Consider the following 24,171-nt stretch of genomic DNA (forward strand, 5'->3'; position numbering starts at 1 on the left):
AATTTCATGTTAAGAAATGAATTTCGCAGTACATGTGTAACTTGCCGGGACGTTTGAGTAGTAGGTTGAGTTGGTAATGCAAAGAATTTCATATTGGATTCTGTTTTTATTATTTTATTAAAATTTATAATTTACCGTTCCGACAAGAGAGATATAAAGAGTTGAGTTAATTTTTGAAATAAAAATTAAAAATAATTTTTTCTACGGATACGGTGATAAAACATATTGTACTGTCAGACAGATAATATATATTTAAATCTTGAAGATACAATTACTAAAAGGGGTAATAAAAAACTCCCTAAAGATTTATCTTCACAAACTATAAAACAAATATGAATGGTAACTTGGTTTCCATCACAATAGTCGACTTTATTTTTTTTTCTTTAACTAGGAGAAAGAGTATTGTCGATGGAACCAAATAAGTCTTGGCAAATGTAGTGCTTTATTTCTTTTAGGTTGGGTGGAAAATCAAAGCAGTTTATCGATCATTTGTCGATGTCGAGGTACTCTATCTTCATGAGGAGGTAAAATAGAGATTAACAAGGGTGAGGTGGTTCGATAGAGGTCACATCTCGTCTCTGAATCATTCTTGTGAGGTTTTATAGTGATCGTTAGTGTTTATGTCAATCGTAGGGTCATAATAACTGCTAGTTGATTAAGTGCATATGATCAGGTGGAATGGATTTGATTCTGATAAGTTACGTGGGCATATTAAAAGTCCTATCAATAAGTCGCGGTTACCCGAGATCTAGAGCTTTGAGATTCTACCTTTAAAAATGTTATCTTATATCTTACGGAGGTCTTCAGATGCCGAAGATACTTTAGGATTATCTGAATATCTTTTGATAAGAAGTTTGTATGTGAAAGCCTTTTAACTGAAGTACAAAATTTATCCCTTTAATCGAGTAAATGCCATAAAGATTTATATTAGGAAGGCTTGCCCTTGTTTGGTTGAATGAATTTGCATTCCATTCAAATTCACTTAAACATAAATAAAGATAGTAGCTGAATTTATAACGCTATTGATGAAGACAGGAAACTGATTCCACCATCCTATGACTATAACAGAACAAAGAATTAGGGTTTGGGAAACAACCGAAATCTAAATTAAATTAATAAAATGTGTAAATATTAAAGATTATTTTTTTAAAAAAAATTTAAAATTAAGATTAGGTTGACACTATGCATAAATATTGATGATTAAATTTGTTCATAAAGAGAGTGAACAAACATGTTACCATTAACATTAAACTGCATCGAATTGTGTAAACTATATTTCTAATATTTTCTTTCGTTAATAAACGATTGTCAAGGGCTAATCTTGAGCAGATTCTCATTATTGGTATGATAATTGATTTGTTAGTTCATAATTAATAGATTTGCTGATAACATAACGATTATATTCAATTCAATATAAGCACCATCTTTCTACTTATTTATTTTTGCAAGATAATCGAATAAAGACTTTTTGCTTTTATTTAATAATTCATATATAGAATAATACAAATAGTTGCATAAAAAAATACAAATAGTCGTGGGCATGCATGATAATGACACAATTTCGGAGGCGCTAAATAGAAAGACACATCTCATGGCTGTCAAATTTATTACGTAGTAGTAGTAGTAATGTGATGTACGTCACATTATTAATTATATTTGGGAGTCAGAGTTTTATTAGCATGCAATATGGCTCTCAATTTTCCACAATGATCTTGTCGATATAAGCATGCATAATTATACGGGAAGAAATAGTACTGTGAATGAGATCATATTTCAATCTGGCTCTGTAACCATCCTTAACAATTTCATAATAATCCTTCTTCATCAAGCTCCTCTTTGATTTCACACCAATTGATAGTTTGATCGACGGTGATATCCGTAAACATCTGCATATTTCAATGGGTTTAACGTAATATTGTATGTAAACACAACTGCATGTTAAGAAATGAATATAGCAATAGCTTGCCAATGCCTATAGCAGGGATGTTCCAGGCAAGAATCCAAACTTTGGCATCACCCACCATTTGGTATGCAAGACCAGCGGCTGAAGGATTGACCTTAAGCTCACCAATATCTCCATTCTTAATTTCTTTTGTGAAATCCGTCAGCTCAGACCCCTCCCAAGCAACGAAGCTAACAAGGTTTAAATCATGGCCGGAAAAGTTATGAATCCAGACCCAGCCACTAGGTTCAACCATGGTGGTTATGGTAGCTTTATGTTTTCTGGTTTTGGTTGTGCTTTTAATGTATCGGTGCATACCTATTTATATACTGCTCGGTTCCATGTTACTGACATTAAAGCTGTATGTTCAAACAATTAAACACAAACTCTAACAACTATTCTTTTGTTGTTTTTTGAATTGATTATTATCATAAATGTGGTAAATACACAAGTTGGTTCTAATCAATAAACTCTAACAACTTTTATTTTGTTGTTATTTGAATTGTTTGTTTTTTAGAGTTCAGGGTTTTGAGTTATTTAATTATCAACGAGATGCTTCTTCTATTTTAGAGAGATATATATATGAATTAATATTTAATAGATTGATGGTGTATGCTTTTATTAGTGAATAAAACGAAGACTTATTATTATAAAATTTTAAAAATAAATTTTCAGATTCATTCGTGATGACATGTTATCACCTAGTTCATTGATGATACATAAAATTATACATTATCGATGCATCAAATATCTACCTTATATATATACATACATACATACTGTTGTCGAATGTTAGATTTGTAATTTTTTTAGTTATCTAATGATCCTAAAATCATACGTTGTCAATATAATTTAATGTCAACCAGGAGTAAAGTAACGTCCCTTGTTAGTACATATTCAATCTTTCTTGGAATCAAATCACTTTAAAAAAAATTCCACATTTATAATTTGATTCTATCTCATTCATTTAGGTATAATCATGTCAAACATATACATATAGTTACTTTAGTATATATTTCGTATTTCAATCCCATCATATAGGTATACAAAAGATGCTTTTTACATTTAGTGTTTGAAACATATCTTTTATCTCAAACACCATACATTAACATTATCAAATGATCATATATTATACATAATACATACATGTAAAATATAGACACAAAGACAGATTAAACATATTCATATTATCCAATTAGCAAAGCTATCATGCTTTTAATTTTGTATGCATAATACATATTTGAGATGTAATATGTTTGTTGTTAAAGTTGATTTTCGGATATGTTGTATGCAGATTATTGTTATTTGGACAACGTGTAGAGGCCTTTATTTCCCTCCACCTAGAACTAGAGAGATTTTTTAATGAGACTTCTACCGATCATCTTGTTTTGTAATTTTCCGACCCTTGAAAAGTTATAAAACAACCTTTTTTTAAAAAAAAAAAACTAATCAAAATTTTGTCATAGTCAAATTAGAATTAAACCGGATACACATATATTCAAACATCTTTTAATCCCTAATTTGTTGATTAAAAAATGTTTGAATATCCATGTGTTTGATTTAATTTTCGATTCTATTTTGGTTAATTAATTTTAATCAATCAATGTGATATCCTTGATTTAATTTCTGGCTAAATTGGATTGTAAGTGTTACATGTAGGCATTAATTTATGTTTGGGCCCACATCCATTCAAAACAAAACCTAGGTCCAAACCTAAATACCCCTAATTTTATCTAATGAAAATTCTTTTTTAACCTTGACTTCAGCTTACCTTTCATCTTTATTTTTTGCTTATACTAAACAAGCCTTCAATTATTTGAATATGAGGAAAAAGACAGATATAGTAAAAAAAGCATAAAAGCTTATTCATGTAAAATTGCAAAATTTATGGTCCACTTTAGCAATTTAACCAAAAAATAACAAGAAAGAAATATCTAAAAGGGAAGGGTATATCTGTGTGGCTTCAATCTCTCTCTAGATTATCTCTTGTATTCACATCCTCGCTTCAAATCCATCGCTTTACTCCAGTTTCCATCTCGAATCCGGAATTTGAGTGATTAAATCCTCGAAATTTCTCTCTTTTTTCTTCATCTTTGATTTGTTTATTTTTAATGATTGATAATTGAGCTACTGTTCTAATGCTTAGTTCGATTCATTGAGATTACTCTGCTGTTGTATACATGGCCTCTGCTTCTTCTTTATCCGGTACGTTTCACTTTCACTTTTATTTTCTCTTTCATTTTCTTTTTTTTTTTTTCTAATTTTATCCGATGAACTTTGTTTCTATAAGGAATGTTGGAGAATCAACGAAATTTTAGCTCTCGACTGGTTTATATTTGTTTGAATTTCGACTGTTCTTTTATTCTTTAAATTTTAATTTTTTTTAAATTCTATGCTACCGAAACTTTATGATGAAATTTAAGTCTATATTATTGTTAACGCCGAATTTATTTTTTGTTTGGATTGATTTTAGTTTCTTTGGAATGTGTGAATATATGTAAGTTAACGAAAGGGGAAGGAAGTGGGAGGTATGACTGTAGCGTGTTTTCTTGTGCTTGGAAAGCTCCAAGAGTCTTAACTGGATTCCTTGCAAGCACTGCTAATCCTTCTCATTCTTCCTCCTTCACCTGCGCTCGCCATGGGAGAAGAAATCGGGTCAAACCGGTGAGTTTATTTCAGTTTTTCCTCTTAGTGTTTGTTGGATTCTTTGAACTTCAAAGTTCTTTTTAAGATATATCTTGCATTGGTGATGGTATGAAATTCATTTTATTGTATTTAGTGCATTTTTAGTTGATTTGACTAAACTATGATTCATGTTGTGGTTTGATTATATGGATTTGATTTTTGTAATTTGCCTTCCAATTAGATTGGAAACTGGTTGGGATGGGTGGTTGAAGTTAGGTTGACAAATATGAAAAAAAATTCTGAGTTCAGATACTGCAAGTTGGTGTGTTTTTTCGTGCGTGGAATTGCTCAAAAGTTCCTTACTGGTATATGAATTTTGATATTGGACTGTGTTAGATTAAGGTGTAATATAAATGGGAAAATATGGATATATAATTGTTTTAGACACCTTTAGGTTGAATATTCATCTTTTAATCGAATTCTGGTGCCTTGTGTATGACTTTTATACGAAGGCATGCAAAGTTGCTAATTTGCGGCTGGTTGAATCCTATATTTTTGCCAGTCTCCTGATATAGGAGGATGCTATTCCACGGATGTTTCTGAGGTCACACTGCTTGGAAAACTCTTCAGATCAACCTTGCTTCATGTTGGTTGTAAAAGATGGAAATTGTGTAGTTCATCATCTTTCTCTTCAGATACCTCTAATGAGGTCTCTCCTGAAGGTTTGTGGGAGGTAAACTGACTGTTTCTGTATCTCATGTCTTTAAACAATATCGATTATTGTGTAAGCAAGGTTGTCACTATGATGTCTTCAAACTTAATTCTGATTATTTTTGTAATCGAATTAGGATCTGAAGCCTTCTATATCATACCTTTCACCTAATGAGCTGGAGTTAGTCCATAATGCCCTCGAGGTAAGGCCTTCAGTTTGCAAAAGTTTTTAACATGCACTTTCTGAAAACATCTCTTTGACGTTGTTATATCTATAAGTTGGTTTTTGTTTGATACAGCTAGCTTTTGAGGCCCATGATGGTCAAAAGAGACGGAGTGGAGAGCCATTCATCATTCATCCAGTTGAAGTTGCACGTATTCTCGGAGAACTTGTGAGTTAATAGAAGTATGCTCCCATTGAAAAATGTATTCTGCGTAGGGATCTGAAGTATAACTTACCTTAACTCTTGTTCTAGGAATTGGATTGGGAATCAATTGCAGCAGGATTGCTTCATGATACTGTGGAAGATACAAATGTTGTTACATTCCAAAGAATAGAGGAGGAGTTTGGTCTTATTGTACGTCGCATTGTAGAAGGAGAGACTAAGGTACTTTGTTTAATAAGAGTTATTATTGTTTAGCTTAATGCCATGTCAAACAACCCTAGATAGTTTTGGCTTAATTTGGCCTCTTTTTATCCACTTTCCTAATCAGGTATCAAAATTAGGAAAGTTGAAGTATAAGAATGAAAATAATTCAGTACAAGATGTGAAAGCTGATGACCTGCGGCAGATGTTTCTGGCCATGACAGAGGAGGTGTTTTCTTTAAAAAAAATATTTGATGATGTTTTTATGGAACATAATGTGCTAACCAACTGGTTTCCTTTCTAGGTCCGTGTCATCATTGTCAAATTAGCTGACCGATTGCATAATATGCGCACTCTTTCACACATGCCTCCACATAAACAGGTTGGTGGTACAGGATGATCCTTAGCTAGGAATAGATCATTTATTTATCCTTTGACACTGTTGTATGATTTCAGTCCAGCATTGCAATGGAGACATTGCAGGTCTTTGCTCCTTTGGCAAAATTGTTGGGAATGTATCAAATTAAGGTACATACTTAATGCTCTTTTTTATGAATACAATTCCCATTTCATTATCATAAATCAAGATAATAATTGGTTTTAACTCATATCTGATTACATTTTGCAGTCTGAACTTGAAAATTTATCCTTTATGTACACAAATCCTGAAGATTATGCCAAAGTGAAGAGAAGAGTTGCAGACCTCTACAAAGAACATGAAAAAGAGCTCGTGGAGGTAATTTTTGTCCTTTTTTACTCAAAAAATCATTTAGGCAGAGCTTTAGAAATATTATCCATTGATAATTTAAATAGTAATTTAACGTTGAACATCCATTTTATGAAGTGTCAAAGTTTATGATTCTTCAACTGATATCTAATTTTTTTATTATGATTATCCTCTTTTTTGTGGGGTGCTAGGCAGACAAAATTTTGATGAAAAAGATTGAGAATGATCAATTCCTGGAACTTATGACTCTTAAAACTGAAATTCGTGCAGTGTGCAAGGAACCTTACAGGTGAAGCCACGAGTTTTTTTCCTGCATTTTTGGTCGTTATTTATTTAGTTTCGTTCTCATGATACACATGTCAAGAAGCTTTAAGGATTATTTCAAGCTGCACTTTATGTCAACTGTCCATGGTGCTTACGTTTATTAGGTCTGTTATTAGGAAAACATTCTTGCTTACTTTCACATATATATGCCTTAGCTGATTAACTGCGAACTATGCATTACAGCATTAGTAACTGGGTGAGTTGTAGAAATGACCTACACTGGTTCTAAGCAAGTTTTGTGGGTGAGAAATGGGCTGGGAGTCTAGGGTCCTGCACCTGATTTTTAAAGGGGAGAGGAAATGCCATTAGACTTGAAGACGATTAAATTGAGAGAGATTTAGGTTATCAGTTTTAATAGCTATATTGAATATGGTGTTCCTTTGAATACTTGTAGATAATTTTTCCCTTCCCTGTATACCACTTTTTTATGATGACTTTTGAAGGTTTGTTTGGCAGAAATTTGAATGATATTTCCCTGACATGATTTTTTTTGTTCTTGGATCGCAGTGTGTACAAATCTGTGCTCAAATATGAGGTTCCAATCAGTGAGGTTAACCAAATTGCCCAGGTCTGTTTTGATATTTCCTTGAACCATCTTGACAACATCTAATATGAAAATTTTCTCATGGTCTACTTTTGCTTATTGACACATTGTTCCTGTTGGTTATAAGCAGCTTCGTGTAATCATAAAACCAAAGCCATCAGTTGGAGTTGGGCCTTTGTGTAGTTCGCAGCAGGTGACCTTTTTTTCTAATGCATAATTTACTTAGTTGTCTATGAATGCATATGTACTTGGGTAACAATTGCATTTACTTCGTGCAGATTTGCTACCATGTTCTTGGTTTAGTCCATGGTATCTGGACTCCTGTTCCTAGAGCCGTATGTATCCTTCTTTCTCCTCTATTTTGGTGTCCTTTTGATATTTGGTTATTGATGATTTCTGAAATATTGGTCGGTCTTTTCAACAGATGAAAGACTACATAGCAACACCAAAACCTAATGGCTATCAAAGCCTTCATACAACTGTAATTCCATTTTTGTATGAAAGCATGTTTCGCTTGGAAGTTCAGGTTCTTACATTCTCAATATTCCTTTAAGCAATTTCTGGAACAACTTTTTGCTACGTTATTTGAATGTTTAAACCATGCTCATTGTAATTAGTTTGTTTTGCAACTTATTTTATTAAATACATTTGTTGGTTTCTGACAGATTAGAACTGAAGAGATGGATTTGATAGCTGAGAGAGGCATTGCTGCTCATTATAGTGGGAGAGGTGTTGTTACTGATCTAGTTGGGCATACAGTGGCAAATGGTAGAAGTTCAAGAGGGAAAATAGTTTGTCTTAACAATGCAAACATAGCTCTCAGGGTATTACCTAGTTTTCATCAAGTTTTCATTAAGAATCGTCTTTAAAGGAATTCCTTGGGACCTTTTAAAGTCCCCAACAAAAATGCTATTTTTTATGGATGAAGCCTTTTCTTTTCACCAGGTTGGTTGGCTCAAATGCAATTAGAGAATGGCAAGAGGAGTTTGTTGGCAACATGAGCTCTAGAGAATTTGTAGATACCGTCACTAGAGACCTCTTATGTAGTCGTATCTTTGTCTTTACCCCAAGGGGAGAAGTATGACAATTCAAACACCATAATTTATTCTTTTGTTTCTATTAAAATATTAGCATAATTTTGTGGGGAGTAGTGATTTGAATATTTCTTGTGATTGATAGATTAAAAATTTGCCTAGAGGGGCTACTGTTATTGACTATGCCTACATGATACACACTGACATTGGAAACAAAATGGTGGCTGCAAAGGTACTTTTGAATTGCATGTTGCTAATTTTCCTATTACAGTGTCAGCCTACAACAAGAAACAAAGTTTAATGCTTGACCTTTTTCGTTTCAGGTCAATGGTAATCTTGTTTCTCCTACGCATGTGCTTGCGAATGCAGAAGTTGTGGAGATTATCACCTATAATGTTAGTATATATTGACCATGTTCTAATATCCATTTTGCTGAACTTATAATTGTACATGCTTCCTTGATAATATTTAAATTATGGGATAACTTGAATACCATTTGAATATATATATTTGTGTTTTTTTTTTCTTTAAAAATTTTGAAACTAGCAGCTAGGACCACCAAATACGGAGTATTGTTAATTTATAGGTCATTGGACCTATTATTGAAGAGATATTTACTATTTTACTGGTTATGACAGAGTAGAAGACGTGGGTTATTGATTAATTACTCAGAAAAATTTAGTTGTTGAATATTCTTATCTGCTTGTCATTTGCCCACTATTCGAAATTCACCAGGTTACAATATTGATGTTATAGATCATTTGTGCACAAACAATAACCCTGGGTTTTCCCCCCTTCTTTTCTCTCATGATCAACTTTGCCTCTTGACGCAGGCACTGTCAAGCAAATCAGCTTTTCAAAGGCATAAACAGTGGTTGCAACATGCTAAAACACGTTGTGCCAGGCACAAAATCATGAAAGTAGGTTGAATTCCATTGAGTATGGAACTGTGAATTATACATATTCTCTTAGTTGTCGAGACTCTAACTGTCTAAATTACTATTTGTAATTAGTTCTTGAGGGAGCAAGCTGCGTTATCTGCTGTGGAAATAACAACAGATAGAGTAAATGACTTCATTGCTGATTCCGAAGAGGAGAGTGAAATGGAGGACCTCTCGCATGATTCTGGACAGAGCAAACCTCTATGGGTGAAGATCCTGAAGAACATTGTGGACTTTTCATCCCCAGGAAGAAGTGAGGATGCCTTGGCAAAAAATGGAAGTATTTGGTCCCCCAAGGTCAATGGGAAACATAACAAACAAGTACATGATGTGGGTTTGAAGGCCGACAATGACTTGTTATCATTGGGCAACGGTGCTGCAACAATGTTACCTGCAAACATTCCGCCACACAAGGAAGTCTTGCCTGGTTTGGAAAGTTGGCAAGCCAGTAAAATCACCTTGTGGCACAATCTTGAAGGACATTCTATCCAGTGGTTTTCTGTTGTTTGTATAGACCGAAGAGGTAAATCATTTGGTAATTCTGATCTTGATCATTTCAAATTTGTTGGTGGTATATCGATGCTAGTGACTTGAAAAACTGAACAACTAGAGTACGTAGGAACTTATATTGCTATGAAATTAGGTAGGGATCCAATGAGACTGCAAACTTACATCCTTTAGTTGACTTGCCTATAGACATGACGTCTTAGTCTATGCTACTCCGAGTTTTCATTTTTCCTAAAGTACCCTCGTCTGACATATTTGGACATGACCATGGGGATAAGATTTTTCAAGGATCCTCCAAATACTTGAAAAACTTTTAAAAATTTAAATGTGTCCGTCCTCACTTTCAAATCCAAGTAACATAGGTCTAAAGCCAATAATGCCAGCATTTTTGTGGCAGCCATTAAAGTAGTAAGGTTGCATCAAACTGTTTCTTTTCCTTTCCTTTTGGCTAATTGCACATGATTTTAGGAATGATGGCCGAGGTCACGACAGCATTGGCAGCTGTAGGCATCACCATATGTGCCTGTGTGGTGAGTTGGTTTAAATTCATCGACGAGTTTTGTGGTAGTTTGATAGGTTTGTTATCATCTTTACTTTCTTCTGTTTCAGGCTGAGATTGATAGAGGAAGGGGAATGGCTGTCATGCTATTTCATGTTGAAGCCGACCTTGAAATTTTGGTACTGTGTTCAAATCCATTTTTACAATTTTCCTTTGTGAATTTGATTCGACTTGAATGTTGGATACGATTATGTTTCCTATTTAGGGTTTTGTAAAAAATTGAGATTTCTATGTATCTGGAGAATTTGTTTAGTACGGGTTTCAAACATTGAAGTTTCTAGAAAAATGAAGAATTGAAGAAACATAGTGAGACAGTTTTATGGTTTTAAAACGTCATGAGATGAGCTAAATACTGACATAAGAAACGGCTCGATTTTGTTTCAGGCCAATGCTTGTTCGAGGCTCGATCTAATCTTGGGCGTTCTGGGATGGTCTGTTGGTTGCAGCTGGCCGAGTTCAACAGAAACCAACCAACTCACGGATTGCTAATCCGATAATCGAATCAATAAATCCAACCAGTCAACCCAGCTGTGGTACGCTCGGTATGAAGTTTTGTCCCCCACAAAGAGCTAATGCTTAGTGTATTTACAGTATGTTTTGGATTGCTGTCCATAACCATTATCTGTTTGATAAACGCTGTTAAGACCAAATAAACCAGTGAGGAAAAAGTCGAGTATGGATCATATTCGGGGCAATGTGTATAGAGAGAAAAGGTTCATACACTTGTAAAGATACATAGGTTAAACACCAAGGTTTTTTCTTAAAAGAAATTGAATTGGATATATTTCATGTCCATTTCACGGTTTATGTTCGAGATTTGTGATTAATTCTGCCCGTGTTCGGGATCTGTGATTACATTCTCACCACCATGTTCGGAATTGGATATACGAGGACAATAACGATTGTTGAGGATTCGGCTGGTTATTTGATAAACCATATCTCACAGACTTCCCTCAATGAAATAGGGTTCTTGAGAATGAGCTTGGGGAAGGTAGATATGATAAAAAAAAAATCTGATTCTGATACGGTCATCAAAACAATACGAGTGAAGACGCTCAATAAAAAACGAGATTTCTTTTTCTTTCCCAATTGGATTTGATTCTTTTGTTTATTTATTTTACAATATGACCATTTTAATTATTAGATTTTTTGAATAAAGTATCGGTATACATTTGATATTTTTGAATCAATTGAAGGAGTAAGCTGTAAGCCTATTTATTTTCTGGTTCTAAAGGGTTATTAATATATTAAATATAAAATCATTCTTAAAACAGTAAATTAAGCTATGGGTAATTAGTGAAGGGTTGACATTTTAATTGCATGTGACTTTCTCTCTCATATGTCGAAAAGAACAAAAGGACAACATAAAATTAATTTTTTGTGAACATATCGAGTGACTTTAATGGTTGAATGAGTTGTTCGTCTTTAAGGTTTTAAGTAACTACGTCTACAGGATATATACGCGTGTCAACGGCTGAGTAAGGTTATGAACATATACTGCTTTATAATCACTCCATATTATTAAAAAAATGGATTTTAATCTTAGTTAATTATAAACATAATGACTCACAAAAGAGATTAATTGACTAATGATCAAGTCAATCACTATAAGCCCACCGGTTAAGACCTACACACATTCCGCCTGTTGTTCATTGGCTGTTGCCCATTTCTCCACATTTTTTCCTTCATTAATACATCAATTATAATGGAATTAATGAATAGTACTCTTCCTAAATGATTGTAAAAATGTAACTACTCGGATTCACTTCGAAGTGAATCAAAGCTAGGAATAAGTACAAGTTTTGATAATCTATCTCAATTCTACTGGAATATTATACTCTTTTATTTATCATCTAATCTGATTCAGATTTACAGAGTATCTATCTAATATGAAATTAATTCAACTTTTAAGATAAAAACATGCATTTAATTTGACATCACACAAATATATATATAAATTTATGTTCTTTTCATAAAATTGAATTGAATCAAAACTGGTCGAATACAAATTTCCTATCCATCCATAATGAGAGCCGTAATTTTGTTGGGGTAAAAGGCTGAGGAAAGTTCCATACCCCAACTTGTCTTCGCTGTATTCTATTTGCCTCTCCCTACTTAACCCCCGCCCCCCCAACCAACCATCATTCTCTTCTCCATCCCTTGAACCCTTCAAAATTTCCCTTTTCTTATCATTTCCATTAAGCTTTCCAATATCCGAATTACTTCCTCTTCTTTCAAAGAAAATGTGTGGTGGTGCTATCATCGCTGAATTCATTACCCGGAACGGCGGCCATCAATGGCTTTAGCTCTGGTCAGAGTGAATCCTGCAATGATGACTCGGTCTGTCTCTTTAAAAGACCCCGACCCCAATCCTCCTCAGGTACTAGTTGTTTCCTTTTCAGAAGCTTATTCAACCCTCTTGTTTCTGATTTTTGTTTTGAGCATTTTTACGAACAGGTAGTGGGCGGGCGGAGACGAAGGTGAAACGGCAGAGAAAAAACCTGTACCGAGGCATACGGCAGCGTCCATGGGGCAAATGGGCGGCGGAGATTCGCGACCCTAGAAAAGGGGTTCGTGTTTGGCTCGGCACTTTCAACACCGCCGAGGAAGCTGCCCGTGCCTACGACAGAGAAGCTCGTAAAATCCGCGGAAAGAAAGCCAAAGTGAATTTCCCCAACGAAGACGACGCTTTCTCCACCCAATATAACAAGTCAAACACTGCCTGGAATCCTGCCCAAAGCTATAATCTCAGCAACAATGAATTCCAATGTGACTGGAACGAACTTGGCGGGTTCTCGACTGACCCGATTGTCGTATCTGAAGAGGAAAATTCAGGGTCTAGCAATCAAAAGACGATGAATTCATGTTACCTTCCAGTAAAGGCCGAACAAGAAGAGGCAGTGAATAAAGCCGTGTTCGGGGTTGAAGAAAACGAAGTGCTGAAATTATCGGAGGAACTAATTGCTTTCGAGAATTACATGAAATTCTATGAGATTCCATATCTGGAAGGGGAACCGTCGATCCAAAATGCCATGGCTCAGCCGGAGAGTGTTTTCGGTGAACTTTGGAGCTTTGTTGATGATGATAGCAGTGCCGTCGCTTTTCCTCCGCCGTCGCTAACAATGTGACAGGACGGCTTTGGTTTTACTATTTTTATTGTTTCCTTGTTTTCTTTAGGATAAACTGCATATTTAGTACTTAAATTACTACTTTTATTTTATTTTGGTATCTAAATTTTATTTGTTTTTTCAAATCATACCTAATGTTTAATTTAATTTTAATTTGGTACTCGTCGTTAAAGAGTTAACAGAATTGTTGACATGTCATTAATGATGACGTGATTTTATCTTATGATTACACGTCAATATTATTGTTAAATTTTTAACGATGAGATACTAGATCAAAACATAAACTAAATTTTAGGTATGATTTTGAAAAGGAAAATAAAATTTATGTACTAAAATAAAATAAAAGTAATAATTTAGATACTAAACATATAATTATACTTTTCTTTAATGTTGTGAATTAGGATTAGATGAATTACTTTTTAATTGTGACATATGTTTGATTGTGTTTGAATTTGTGAAATACAAAAGCTATAGCTCTTAATTTAATTAATTAATTTTTTTTTTCACCTCATCGATATTGTTCCAAACGTTTTGGGTGGTGTAAATTGTAAAAATTATCCCCAACTCAATTACATTGGTGTAAGATTTCATTGGTTTTAACTATTTCCATATTTTGTTCATTGAATTTAATTTGATATATATTATTATTGATAATATATATATATAAGGAGAATATGGTGTATAACATATTCAAATACTTAATATATTTCAATTTACAAGTGATGAGTAATCCGAGTAATATACATGTTATAAAAGTTATTTAATGTATTATATAACTAATATTTATTTAATTAGATCACTGTATTTTATGTTATGTTCATTTAAATTATATTAGTCAAATTTTAAATAATTTATTAATTGATTACAAATATATTAAATTAATTAAAATTTTAAAGATATAATTAATATTTCTTAAGATCTCGTTAAATGAATTCAATAGTAAAAAAAATATTATTTTCCTTAAAAATTCAGATTATTATTCTTTATAAAAAATTACTTAAACTAATAAAAAATACTATCTTATAAATAATTTAAAATACTATCTTACAATTAACTTAAACTATTAAATTATAATTATATTTCTTAATCTTTATAAAACTATAGAAACGAAGAATGAGGATGAATTTTACTTGTAAAGAACGCCGGCGAAGATATGGGCCCCAAAGCGGGTGAGCTGGGCCAAGATGTCGGTAAAGGAAAAGGTTTAATGTAATGTAAGTTGGGGAAGCTGCGGCGCCGCCGGTGGTTTTGCGGTTACGGTTTTCATCGTACCATTTTTGTCTTGTCTGAAGAATCTAATGTCTTTGTCCTAAAGCAATGACACTGGCACGTCACCTCCAAATTTTGTTTTGCTTCTTACGCTTTGGTAGGTGAAACTGGCTCCCCTAGATTTCGTGCTTTCGTACTTGCCTCCTTTGAAGCATTCAAGTACAATTCCAACTCTTTTTTCCAATTCAATTGTTTTAACACTTCAATTTAAATAATGGGTAAAGTGCATAAATGGCCTCAAATTATAGTATATTACTTTATTAAATCTACATACTATTAAAAGTTATAAAATGATCCATTAACTATATTGTTTTATTAAGTTCCTTGACTATTAAAAGTAATTAAATAGTCTTCTATTCCAAACTTATCATTTTATGTTAAAATGTTGATAACAGTCCGAGTTGGATGTTAACATGCTAATTGTAATGTAATAAAATATGATTCAAAAATCTCAATCGACTATAATATCTCAGTCAGCATGTTAACGTTCAACTCATATTGTCATCAAGTTTTTAACAAAAAATGACGAGTTTGAAGCATACGAATAGTCGAGTGGACCACTTTGTAACTTTTAATAGTCGATGGACTCAACAAAGTCAAATTCTATAGTTGAGAGACTATTTTGTATCTTTTAATAGTCGGGGATTCAACAAAGTAACACCCTATAAATAGAGGATATTTTTTGTATTTTACCCTTAGACATTTTCATTCTTTGATTAATTTTTTTACTTTCCTCCTTTGAAGTACCGTTTTGCACTATTTGTACTACCACCTAAATTCGTAACAAATTTTTGTACTGCTACCAGCTGTATCCATTGATAGGAGTAACTTAAAATTTTTAATGGGAAAACTATATGTTAGTATTTAAATTTTTATTTGTTTTGAAATTACATCTAACGTTCATTTTTTTTTCATTTCGGTATCTCGCTGTTAAAAATTTAGCGAACTATTATAATATGTCACTTTTGAAATTTAATTTTTTATTTTAATTATATATTAATAAAATAATAAAAAAAATCATGTCACAAAAAATTATTAATGAAATAAATTAGAGTGATTAAAACATGAACAATTTGAAAGTTGAGTAGTTAAATTTAAATTTTTTTAAACTTTAGTGACCAAAATAGGAGTAAGAAGATAATTAAGTAATGAATAATGAAATTTACCCATAAAAATGGCACGAGCAGCCGTTCCGTTAAGTTATAACGACGGGATATTAAAATGAAACAAAAAATAATTATTAGGCATGATTTTGAAACAATTGAAAGTCTGGTACTAAAACGAAATAAAATTGAATTTACCCTTATTTTTATTAGATGTATAGAATTTTGCGAGAAATTGTTTTATTTATAAACCAAATAATTTTAAGTTGTAAAATTTTGGTTACAATAATTTATTATAAATCAATTTTGATTTATGTCTATTCGTTTTTATATATTTTTAGAATATGAAGGAGGCAGAAGCCAAGTCATTACACGCTCCTTATGTGAACATAGGGAGGGCCGTTACAGCTTCGGGCAAGATCATAAAAAACAGTAGGAAGAGAGACTGAATCATGAACATCTAATTCAGAGGGATGGCCAAACTTTGACAGTTTATCGGCAACCATATTAGCCTCACGATGGATATGAGTAAAAACAACGTTCCAATCGTCCTCACAGAGAAGAGCAACGGAACGGAGCAGAGGAAAGAGACTACAACGAAACGGTGGGGAGAGCAGTTTAATGGCATCGAGGTTATCTGACTGAACAATGGTATTCTTGAAATCTTGAGATTTCGCGAGCTTTAACCCTTAAAAGATGTCCCACATCTCAGCCTGAAGAACCGAAGTAATCCCGATGTTCTTGTAGAAAGAGAGCAGGTGAGAACCTTCATGGTCACTTATGATACCTCCGATCGAGCTAAGACCGGTTACCTGAGAAACAGCCGCGTCTGAATTAAGGCAGATCCAACCGTGAGAAGGGGATTTTCACTGAAAATTGTCCACTATGGTCGCATAGTTTTTGAACTGTCTTTGAGGCGAGAGGTTGTACAGTCTTGCCCATTGAACGCAAACATGGAGCAGTGTGGAGTTCTCCATGGGATTCCCCACGGATATGTAAGCGTTTCTGCGTTTCCATACGTGCCAGATCAGGGAAGCGAACAATTGATTCCAGAGGCCATCGCTCAAGGTGCAAAACTGACGCGATGAGATCCCTTGAACTAGCCAATCCTACAAAGAGAGATTAAAGAAATTCACATTCAAGGAATTTCCCAGAAGATAAAGTCATAAGCTGCGTGTATTAGGACAATCACGTAAAATATGCGAGAGAGTTCCATCATGGTGGCGACAGAGAGAGCACGAGGGCAAGAGATCTCTTGAGACGGTTATGGCTCGTTTTTATATTTTTATTAAAATTAATAATTTTAAATCTAAATATATTGTCCAAAAAACATTTTGATTGCCATAGTTTATTTCTATAAAAACAAAACCAATTAGTATCAGAATACTTTCATATCGCTTATAACATTAAACTAATTACAAAAAAAAAAATGTTACAAAGAGCCTAAAAAATCATCAATTGATTATAATGATCTATTTAACGGATGATTTAAAAATGATTACAGAATATAACATTAAATATATATTTTGATAAAAAAAATAAACATTTATTTTTCAATTAAAGAAAATTATATGGCTAACATCTTAAAAGATTGTGCCAGTTGTTTATCTTTATCTCTTTTGATAAGAAAAGAATTACAAACATATAATAAATTCTATACACAATTTGATTGTCTTTTGTTAGATTATATAAACATGACATATAATAAGTAATGATTATATGTTATTTACTATCATATAAAATCGATCTAAATTAAAGTGATATAATATATTTAAGTTAATTAAACTTCGGTTATAATACGAAGTATGACCCCCAAAATTTGAAAAATTAGTATTTGTTTGTTTCATAATTTTTAAAATTTTCATTAAATTTTAATATTTTTGAATAATTTTAATTAAGTTTCCTTTTTAAAAAATTTAAAAATATTTGAAGTAGCTCCTAAAATACTTGGTCAAAATATATCATTGTATTGGTCAAATATGAGTACATACCCAAATAATTAATTTTTAATTGATGATGGACTAATTAGAAATTAAGATTAATGTGTAAAAGTTATTTATTATGATTAGTCTCAAATTAACTTTTAAGACATCACATCTTCCGAAAGGAATGCTAATGTCCATGAAATATTTATATGCTAATTTAAAATGTCAAAATTATAAAATTTAAAATTTTAATATTAAAATTCAACAACATTAATTTATCGATAAACTCAAGTACGCATAAAAGTTACTAGGATTGATTTAAAAAGACCAATTTTCACTCGATTATTATGGAATTAATTAAAGTCGAGTTATGAAATGAGTGGGTTCTTTCATAACAGCAATTCTTTCATAACATAATTAAAATCCGGTCCTCAATCAGATGGACCGATCATCTTTTCAGGCACCACGAGACTTTCAAATTCTTCTTCTGTCAGCAGACCGAGCTTGGTCGTTGCCGCCTACAAAGACAAACCAAAACATAGTCTCAGATTCGGATTTTACAAATAATATTTGCTTCAAAAATGATTCTAAAGAACCTTCAAGGAGCAGCCTTCTTTGTGTGCTGTCTTGGCAACTGTTGCAGCCTTGTCATAACCGATTTTCTGGGGGAGGGGGGGAAACACCAAGATTTAACCATTGATTACACATTCGATTCTATTTACAATAAAATATGAGTTGGAACGGCTATTCATCGATTTTAATTTAGATGGAGTGCCGTAATATGTGATTTTAAAGAAATTCAAAGTACAAACATTCATGATTATGAGAATGAAACAAAGATGAAGACTTACAGGGTTCAAGGATGTCACAAGCATTAGAGACTGCAGATCGTCACAAGCCAACAACACATGATCATGGTTAGCTTCGGAAATCGGAATCGATATATGTTCTAAAATTTAGGGATGATGATAAGTCGAACACCAATAGATTACAGACCTCATGCAGTAATTTCGATATTCTTTCCTTATTAGCTTGGATTCCCTTCACACAGTTCTTCTCAAAGGAAGCAGCTGCGTCACCCAGCAACCGTATTGACTGATACCATAGAACAAAAGAAAACAGCAGTTATATCCGAATTCCGGACAAGTATCACGGTTCCGATATGACGGAAACGTGTGTCGGATTAGTGAAAATTGCAAGAAAAGAACAAATTACGTACATGTAAGAGTGCATTAGCCATCAGTGGCTTGAACACATTGAGTTCGAAGTGACCATTTGATCCACCCACTGTGATAGCCACATGGTTGCCCATAACCTGGGCGCAGACCATAGTAAGAGCCTCACATTGGGTAGGATTCACCTTTCCCTGAAAAAAAAATCATGAATAATTTTATTCGTATCATATCATCTCCGTATTCGTATAAATAAATCGATGTATAAGATGAGAGTTTTACAGGCATAATACTGCTGCCAGGCTCATTTTCAGGAAGAATAAGTTCACCAAGGCCACATCGAGGACCACTGCACAAGAAAATATGTTGAAACCATCAGAACAATATTACTAAACAACAAAATATAAAAAAAAAAATAAGGAGAACAAATATATATAAAACCTTCCCAGAAAGCGAATGTCATTTGCAATCTTCATGAATGATGCAGCTAAAGTATTCAAAGCTCCACTAGCTTCAACAAAGGCATCATGTGCAGCCTGGTTATTAAAAAGAAATTAAAATTTCATCCATGTTATTCGAATTCGAGTGTAAATGTGTTCGGTATTTCTTTTATATTTATATTCATGTTTAAAAATGTATCGAATAAAAAGAAGGTCGAGAGAATTAACCAAAGCTTCGAACTTATTTTCTGCTGTGGTGAATGGCAACTTTGTTTCCTCGGCTACTGCAGCAGCTATTTTCACATCAAACCTGAGATTGTTTTTCTCTAACATTACACTCTCAAAATAAATTTTATTCCATATAAAATATGATACGCGAACTTTAATTTTAACATAAATTAGACTCGTTAAGAAAATGAGTCATGTCTCACACCAACCAACGTTAAAACACGAAAAAAAAAACATACCCTTTCTTTGTATTTAAACCTGTTCCCACGGCAGTTCCACCTTGTGCAAGCTGCCGTAGAAAAAACATCCTATGTCAGTATTCTATATAGACTAAAAAGGAATAATGACAGATTCAAGCACGATGACAAACCTTATACAGTCGGGGCAAGGTTGAGGAAACCCTATCAATTCCATACTTTACCTGCAACCCAACCACAAAACAAATATTAAGTTACATGTTTTCAACATTTTTATATAAATTCGATTTAATTCGATATAAAATAACTTAAATGAACATGTGTAATCAAATTTCATCTCAAACTAAATAAAAGAAAGTTGTGGATAAAAGAACTTGCCTGTGTAACATATCCACTAAACTCTTGTCCAAGAGTCAAAGGCGTCGCATCTTGAGTGTGAGTGCGACCGATTTTAACAATATCTTTGAATTCATTGGACTGCCCAAAATAAATAAGTAAAAGTATAATGTGTCGGTTCGTATTAATATCGATTATACTAAATTTAAGATTAGATGATATTATATTAAAATTGTATCACTTAAGTTGACTATCATATTGACTTTGTTGAGTGTATTAACTTGAGTTGATTATATCAATTAGTGTAACATTTTAATTTTCTATATATCAAAGAACATTTTTTTATCAAATTAGGAGATTAAATGACATTTTTTGTTGTTTTATAAATTAAAAAGTTTACAATTTTAAGGATCAAAAGAATAATTTTATCAAATCAAAAGGAGGCACGTCGAAAACTACAAGGCCAGAAACAAAAGGAGCATTTCACATGGCGATTTGTGGAAAACGTCGACTTCATGTAGTGTGTTTGGTGAACCCACCCACATGCCTAAATTTATAAATGAAATAATATTATAATGACTCTTGAACTTCATTAAATCTGTCATTATGGTTCTTTCTCTTTAAAATCATATTTTAAATATATATAGACAATTTGTTTTAGATAATTTTACTTCTATATTAAACTTTACTATGAATTTTAAAAATAAAATAAAATTTAAAATATGAACACTTCAAATTTACTTACTAAAAAAGTTATAGTATCATTTTAGAAAATGGAACTTAATTAAAAATTAATTTTAAACGTTTATAATATTTTAAAAATTTATATTTTAAGTCGATTAAGTTTAATTTTATCAACATCATTAATAGGATATGAGATCAACATATTTAAACGTTTAGTATTTCTCGATTTAAAATCGTAAAAGTAGGGATGTGCAAAACCTTTGATTGCAGAGTGGAATGCAAATTCTTTAACTCGGGTAATAATCTCGAGTTTATTTCCATTGCTGCTGCAATGTGCATTACCTGTAAATAATTAGACATTATGAGACATGACATGTTAGATGATACATAGAACAAAGACATAACATGCTAAGCCCACCACATCAACTCTTTTTTAATGGACAATGACACAATAGGTCCCCACCAATGTCAAGTTGTCAAGTCCATGCCCTATTCATTTGTTTATTTTAGCCAATCTAACCCTCCATCTAATTCAAATCATCATCGCCCCTTTGCCATTTGGATTACCAAAAAGAAAAAAAAAACCCACGGGTCACCTTTGAATATTTTATATCTCAACCCGATTAATTGATGATGAATCTGAATTCACATTATCAATTAAATCATAGATCAAACGATAGACAAATTAATTATATTTAAATATGAATTCATATTAACGTTGGAATTGATATTATTCATGAACATCAAAATTGATTCTCAATCATCCATTTAGAAAAAGAAAAGGGAGTTTTAAAGAAAGAAGCCATCTCCACCATGAATCATGAACTTGAGTGGTGGTGATAATGGAGAAGGTAGGGCCAAAGTAATAAAAAGAAAAAAGACTTTTTGACTTTTGAAATTAGTCGGGATCAAATCATATTTAATCAAGTTGGTTTAAAAACATAATCTAAAAGGTAAGAAATCAACAAGATAGATCAATTAACTTTTACTTACAGTTGGGAATGTGTCGTTAGAAGATTGAGATTTGTTAACATGATCGTTTGGATGTACAAGCTTTTCTCCACGTTTATGTCCCAAAAGCTCAGCTGCTCGATTAGCAATAACCTAAGAAAATTTTAAAGTTACGAAACCATGATCACGATCGCTTATAATATTTAATATATTGTTGATATAAAGATCTATATGAGATCCGTATTTACCTCGTTAGCATTCATATTACTTTGAGTGCCACTTCCGGTTTGCCAGACAACAAGCGGAAAGTGATCGTTGAGTTTTCCTTCGGCTACTTCCTGTGCCGCTTCCATTATGGCTTTTCCAATAGCCGGATCAAGACCATACTCCATGTTCACCTTGGCTGCACATTTTTTGAGGATGCCAAAAGCGCGAATAATAGGTTCGGGCATTCGTTCCCGCGGACCTCCAATATCGAAATTTTGTAACGATCTCTGAGTTTGAGCTCCCCATAATCTATAACAACAGTAGCAATGTCAACGGAAAAAAAAGATGAAGAAGATCTGGAAAAAAAAGGAAGAAAACGAACTTATCGGAAGGGACATTAATGGGGCCGAAAGTGTCTCGTTCTTCCCTAAACGAACCATCGCAAGTGGACGCCATCGTGGAAATGATTGTGAGACTTTAGGGCAGCTTCATGTGTAGTTTATTTATAGATGCAGAAGAATGGGGACATATTAAATATGTGGATGGGGTTTTTTTTTAATTTTAATTTTTTTAAATAAAAAGGGGCAATTTTATATTCATTCACTCATAATCTTATATTTATTAAAAGAATTGTATTTGAGATTATTTGTTTATTCTATGATTGAGTTGGCTATACATAGATGAAGTAAGAGGGTACGACCGATTATTTGTTTAATAAAATATAATATGAATTATTGGGGTAATAAACCTTTATAAAATAACACAAATAGTCCATTACACCTGTTAGTTTCAAACTGTCCAATGAAAGAAATATTAAACAAGTCAAGTTGTATTTATTAAATTAGGTATGCTATTAATCAAGTCCTTCACTAAAATAAATACACTATTATAAACAAGGTTTTCTCTCTTAAGATAAGTTCAAGCATTAATTTGTTAGGAGTGTGGTGTCATTAGCCTTTAATCAAGCCACTACAATTCATAAGTTATTAAACAACATTTCCCCCCCAAATAGTGGAGCTAGGGCAGGAAAATTCTCTGTAACTTGCAGTGTTAGAAATTAAGGTACCATAATACTATATAGTTTGATCTTCTCCGAATATTCCTTAGTATGTTTTAATTGCTTGGTTTCTTGTGCAAAACAGGTTAATTACTAATATAAAAATGGATAAATATCATTTATTAACAATAATCTTTTTGGTACAGTTATTATCTATTTCCTGGCTAATATTCGGAATTTTGTGTTATCGTTTCGAAGTTTAAATTTGGAAATTCTTTTTAGAAATGTAATGTACCTTAACATTACATCCAACATTTGTTGGTAGGAATAACATGAATCTCAAGTAACTTGATCTAAAATAAAAATAATCTGAATTTGAAATTATATAAATTTAATTTAAAATATTAAAAAATAATAATCTAAAAACTAAATTAATTCAATATTATATATGACCTGACAAAAACTAATTTAATATAAATACTAAAATTAAATATTAAAAAAATTAAACTATCAGCGTTGATTAAAATTGTGTACCTAATTATTTTAAAAAAATCAATGTGGAGATAGGGATGGAATAGTAGAAGGAAATTAGGTCAGTTAGGTAATATAATTATTTTTAAGATAGAGAAGTGATATGATCTAATCTAATAATAAAAAAAATTGAAATATATAATAATGATTCATTTTGTCCTACTAGTTATCCACGAGTGAGGTGGATCCCAATTGCCCCGTAACAATGTGAACAAGTGGAGGGAATAGTGTAACGAAATTAGGTCAATTATATAATAGTGTTTAATTGGTTAGATAAATATAATATTTTTAACTGATATAATTGAGATATTATACTAATTTAAAAATTGATATTATATACAATAAAAACAATTATAATAAAAATGTAAAATTAATTTCATTGTACACCGATATAATCGAATTGTTTCTCATGTATAAATATAAACAAGGCGGAAACAAATTCAAGAGAATAAAGTTGAAAAGGATGAGTGGGAGAGGTCCATAAAGTAATTATAAAATGCCT

The 24,171-nt window shown here is 32.4% G+C and overlaps 2 protein-coding genes and 1 pseudogene across 2 annotated transcripts; 2 read left to right on the forward strand and 1 right to left on the reverse strand.

Moving 5' to 3' along the window:
- Positions 1–4,122: 4,122 nt before the first annotated feature.
- On the forward strand, positions 4,123–11,151 carry LOC120189044 (putative GTP diphosphokinase RSH1, chloroplastic). The gene is given in 25 exon segments (XM_039192383.1): positions 4,123–4,147; positions 4,416–4,606; positions 5,130–5,300; positions 5,416–5,481; positions 5,578–5,670; positions 5,755–5,886; positions 5,993–6,094; positions 6,170–6,247; positions 6,322–6,393; positions 6,494–6,601; positions 6,784–6,881; positions 7,424–7,484; positions 7,591–7,653; positions 7,739–7,795; positions 7,885–7,986; positions 8,126–8,284; positions 8,406–8,417; positions 8,419–8,538; positions 8,640–8,726; positions 8,818–8,889; positions 9,328–9,414; positions 9,508–9,958; positions 10,411–10,472; positions 10,552–10,620; positions 10,886–11,151. Coding segments are annotated over 25 exon segments (2,643 nt in total). The 3' UTR covers positions 10,991–11,151.
- Positions 11,152–12,729: 1,578 nt separating this feature from the next.
- Positions 12,730–13,629, forward strand: LOC120188529 (annotated as a pseudogene).
- A 4,637-nt stretch (positions 13,630–18,266) lies between these two features.
- LOC120189075 (fumarate hydratase 1, mitochondrial-like) lies at positions 18,267–22,671 on the reverse strand. The gene is made up of 15 exons (XM_039192409.1): positions 22,524–22,671; positions 22,183–22,450; positions 21,977–22,087; positions 21,242–21,325; positions 20,342–20,440; positions 20,137–20,187; positions 20,006–20,055; positions 19,767–19,848; positions 19,540–19,634; positions 19,381–19,447; positions 19,146–19,292; positions 18,923–19,021; positions 18,778–18,807; positions 18,523–18,588; positions 18,267–18,444 (listed from the first exon to the last, which is right to left on the reverse strand). The coding sequence occupies exons 1-15, from the start codon at positions 22,595–22,597 to the stop codon at positions 18,358–18,360; spliced, it is 1,410 nt and encodes a 469-aa protein (XP_039048340.1). The 5' UTR covers positions 22,598–22,671; the 3' UTR covers positions 18,267–18,357.
- Between the last annotated feature and the right edge of the window lie 1,500 nt (positions 22,672–24,171).

The sequence above is a fragment of the Hibiscus syriacus genome, unplaced genomic scaffold (assembly GCF_006381635.1).
Source record: "Hibiscus syriacus cultivar Baekdansim isolate YM2019G1 unplaced genomic scaffold, ASM638163v2 tig00116951_pilon, whole genome shotgun sequence".
Classification (NCBI taxonomy): domain Eukaryota; kingdom Viridiplantae; phylum Streptophyta; class Magnoliopsida; order Malvales; family Malvaceae; genus Hibiscus; species Hibiscus syriacus.

What these genes read in the sequence shown, in the direction of transcription:
- LOC120189075 (XM_039192409.1), bottom strand. Translation starts at nt 22,597, where the DNA reads ATGGCGTCCACTTGCGATGGTTCGTTTAGGGAAGAACGAGACACTTTC. An exon ending in TTGTGACATCCTTGAACCCT is followed by an intron (nt 18,589 to 18,777) that starts GTAAGTCTTCAT and finishes CCCCTCCCCCAG; the next exon opens with AAAATCGGTTATGACAAGGC. An exon ending in AAGAAGGCTGCTCCTTGAAG is followed by an intron (nt 18,445 to 18,522) that starts GTTCTTTAGAAT and finishes TTGTCTTTGTAG; the next exon opens with GCGGCAACGACCAAGCTCGG.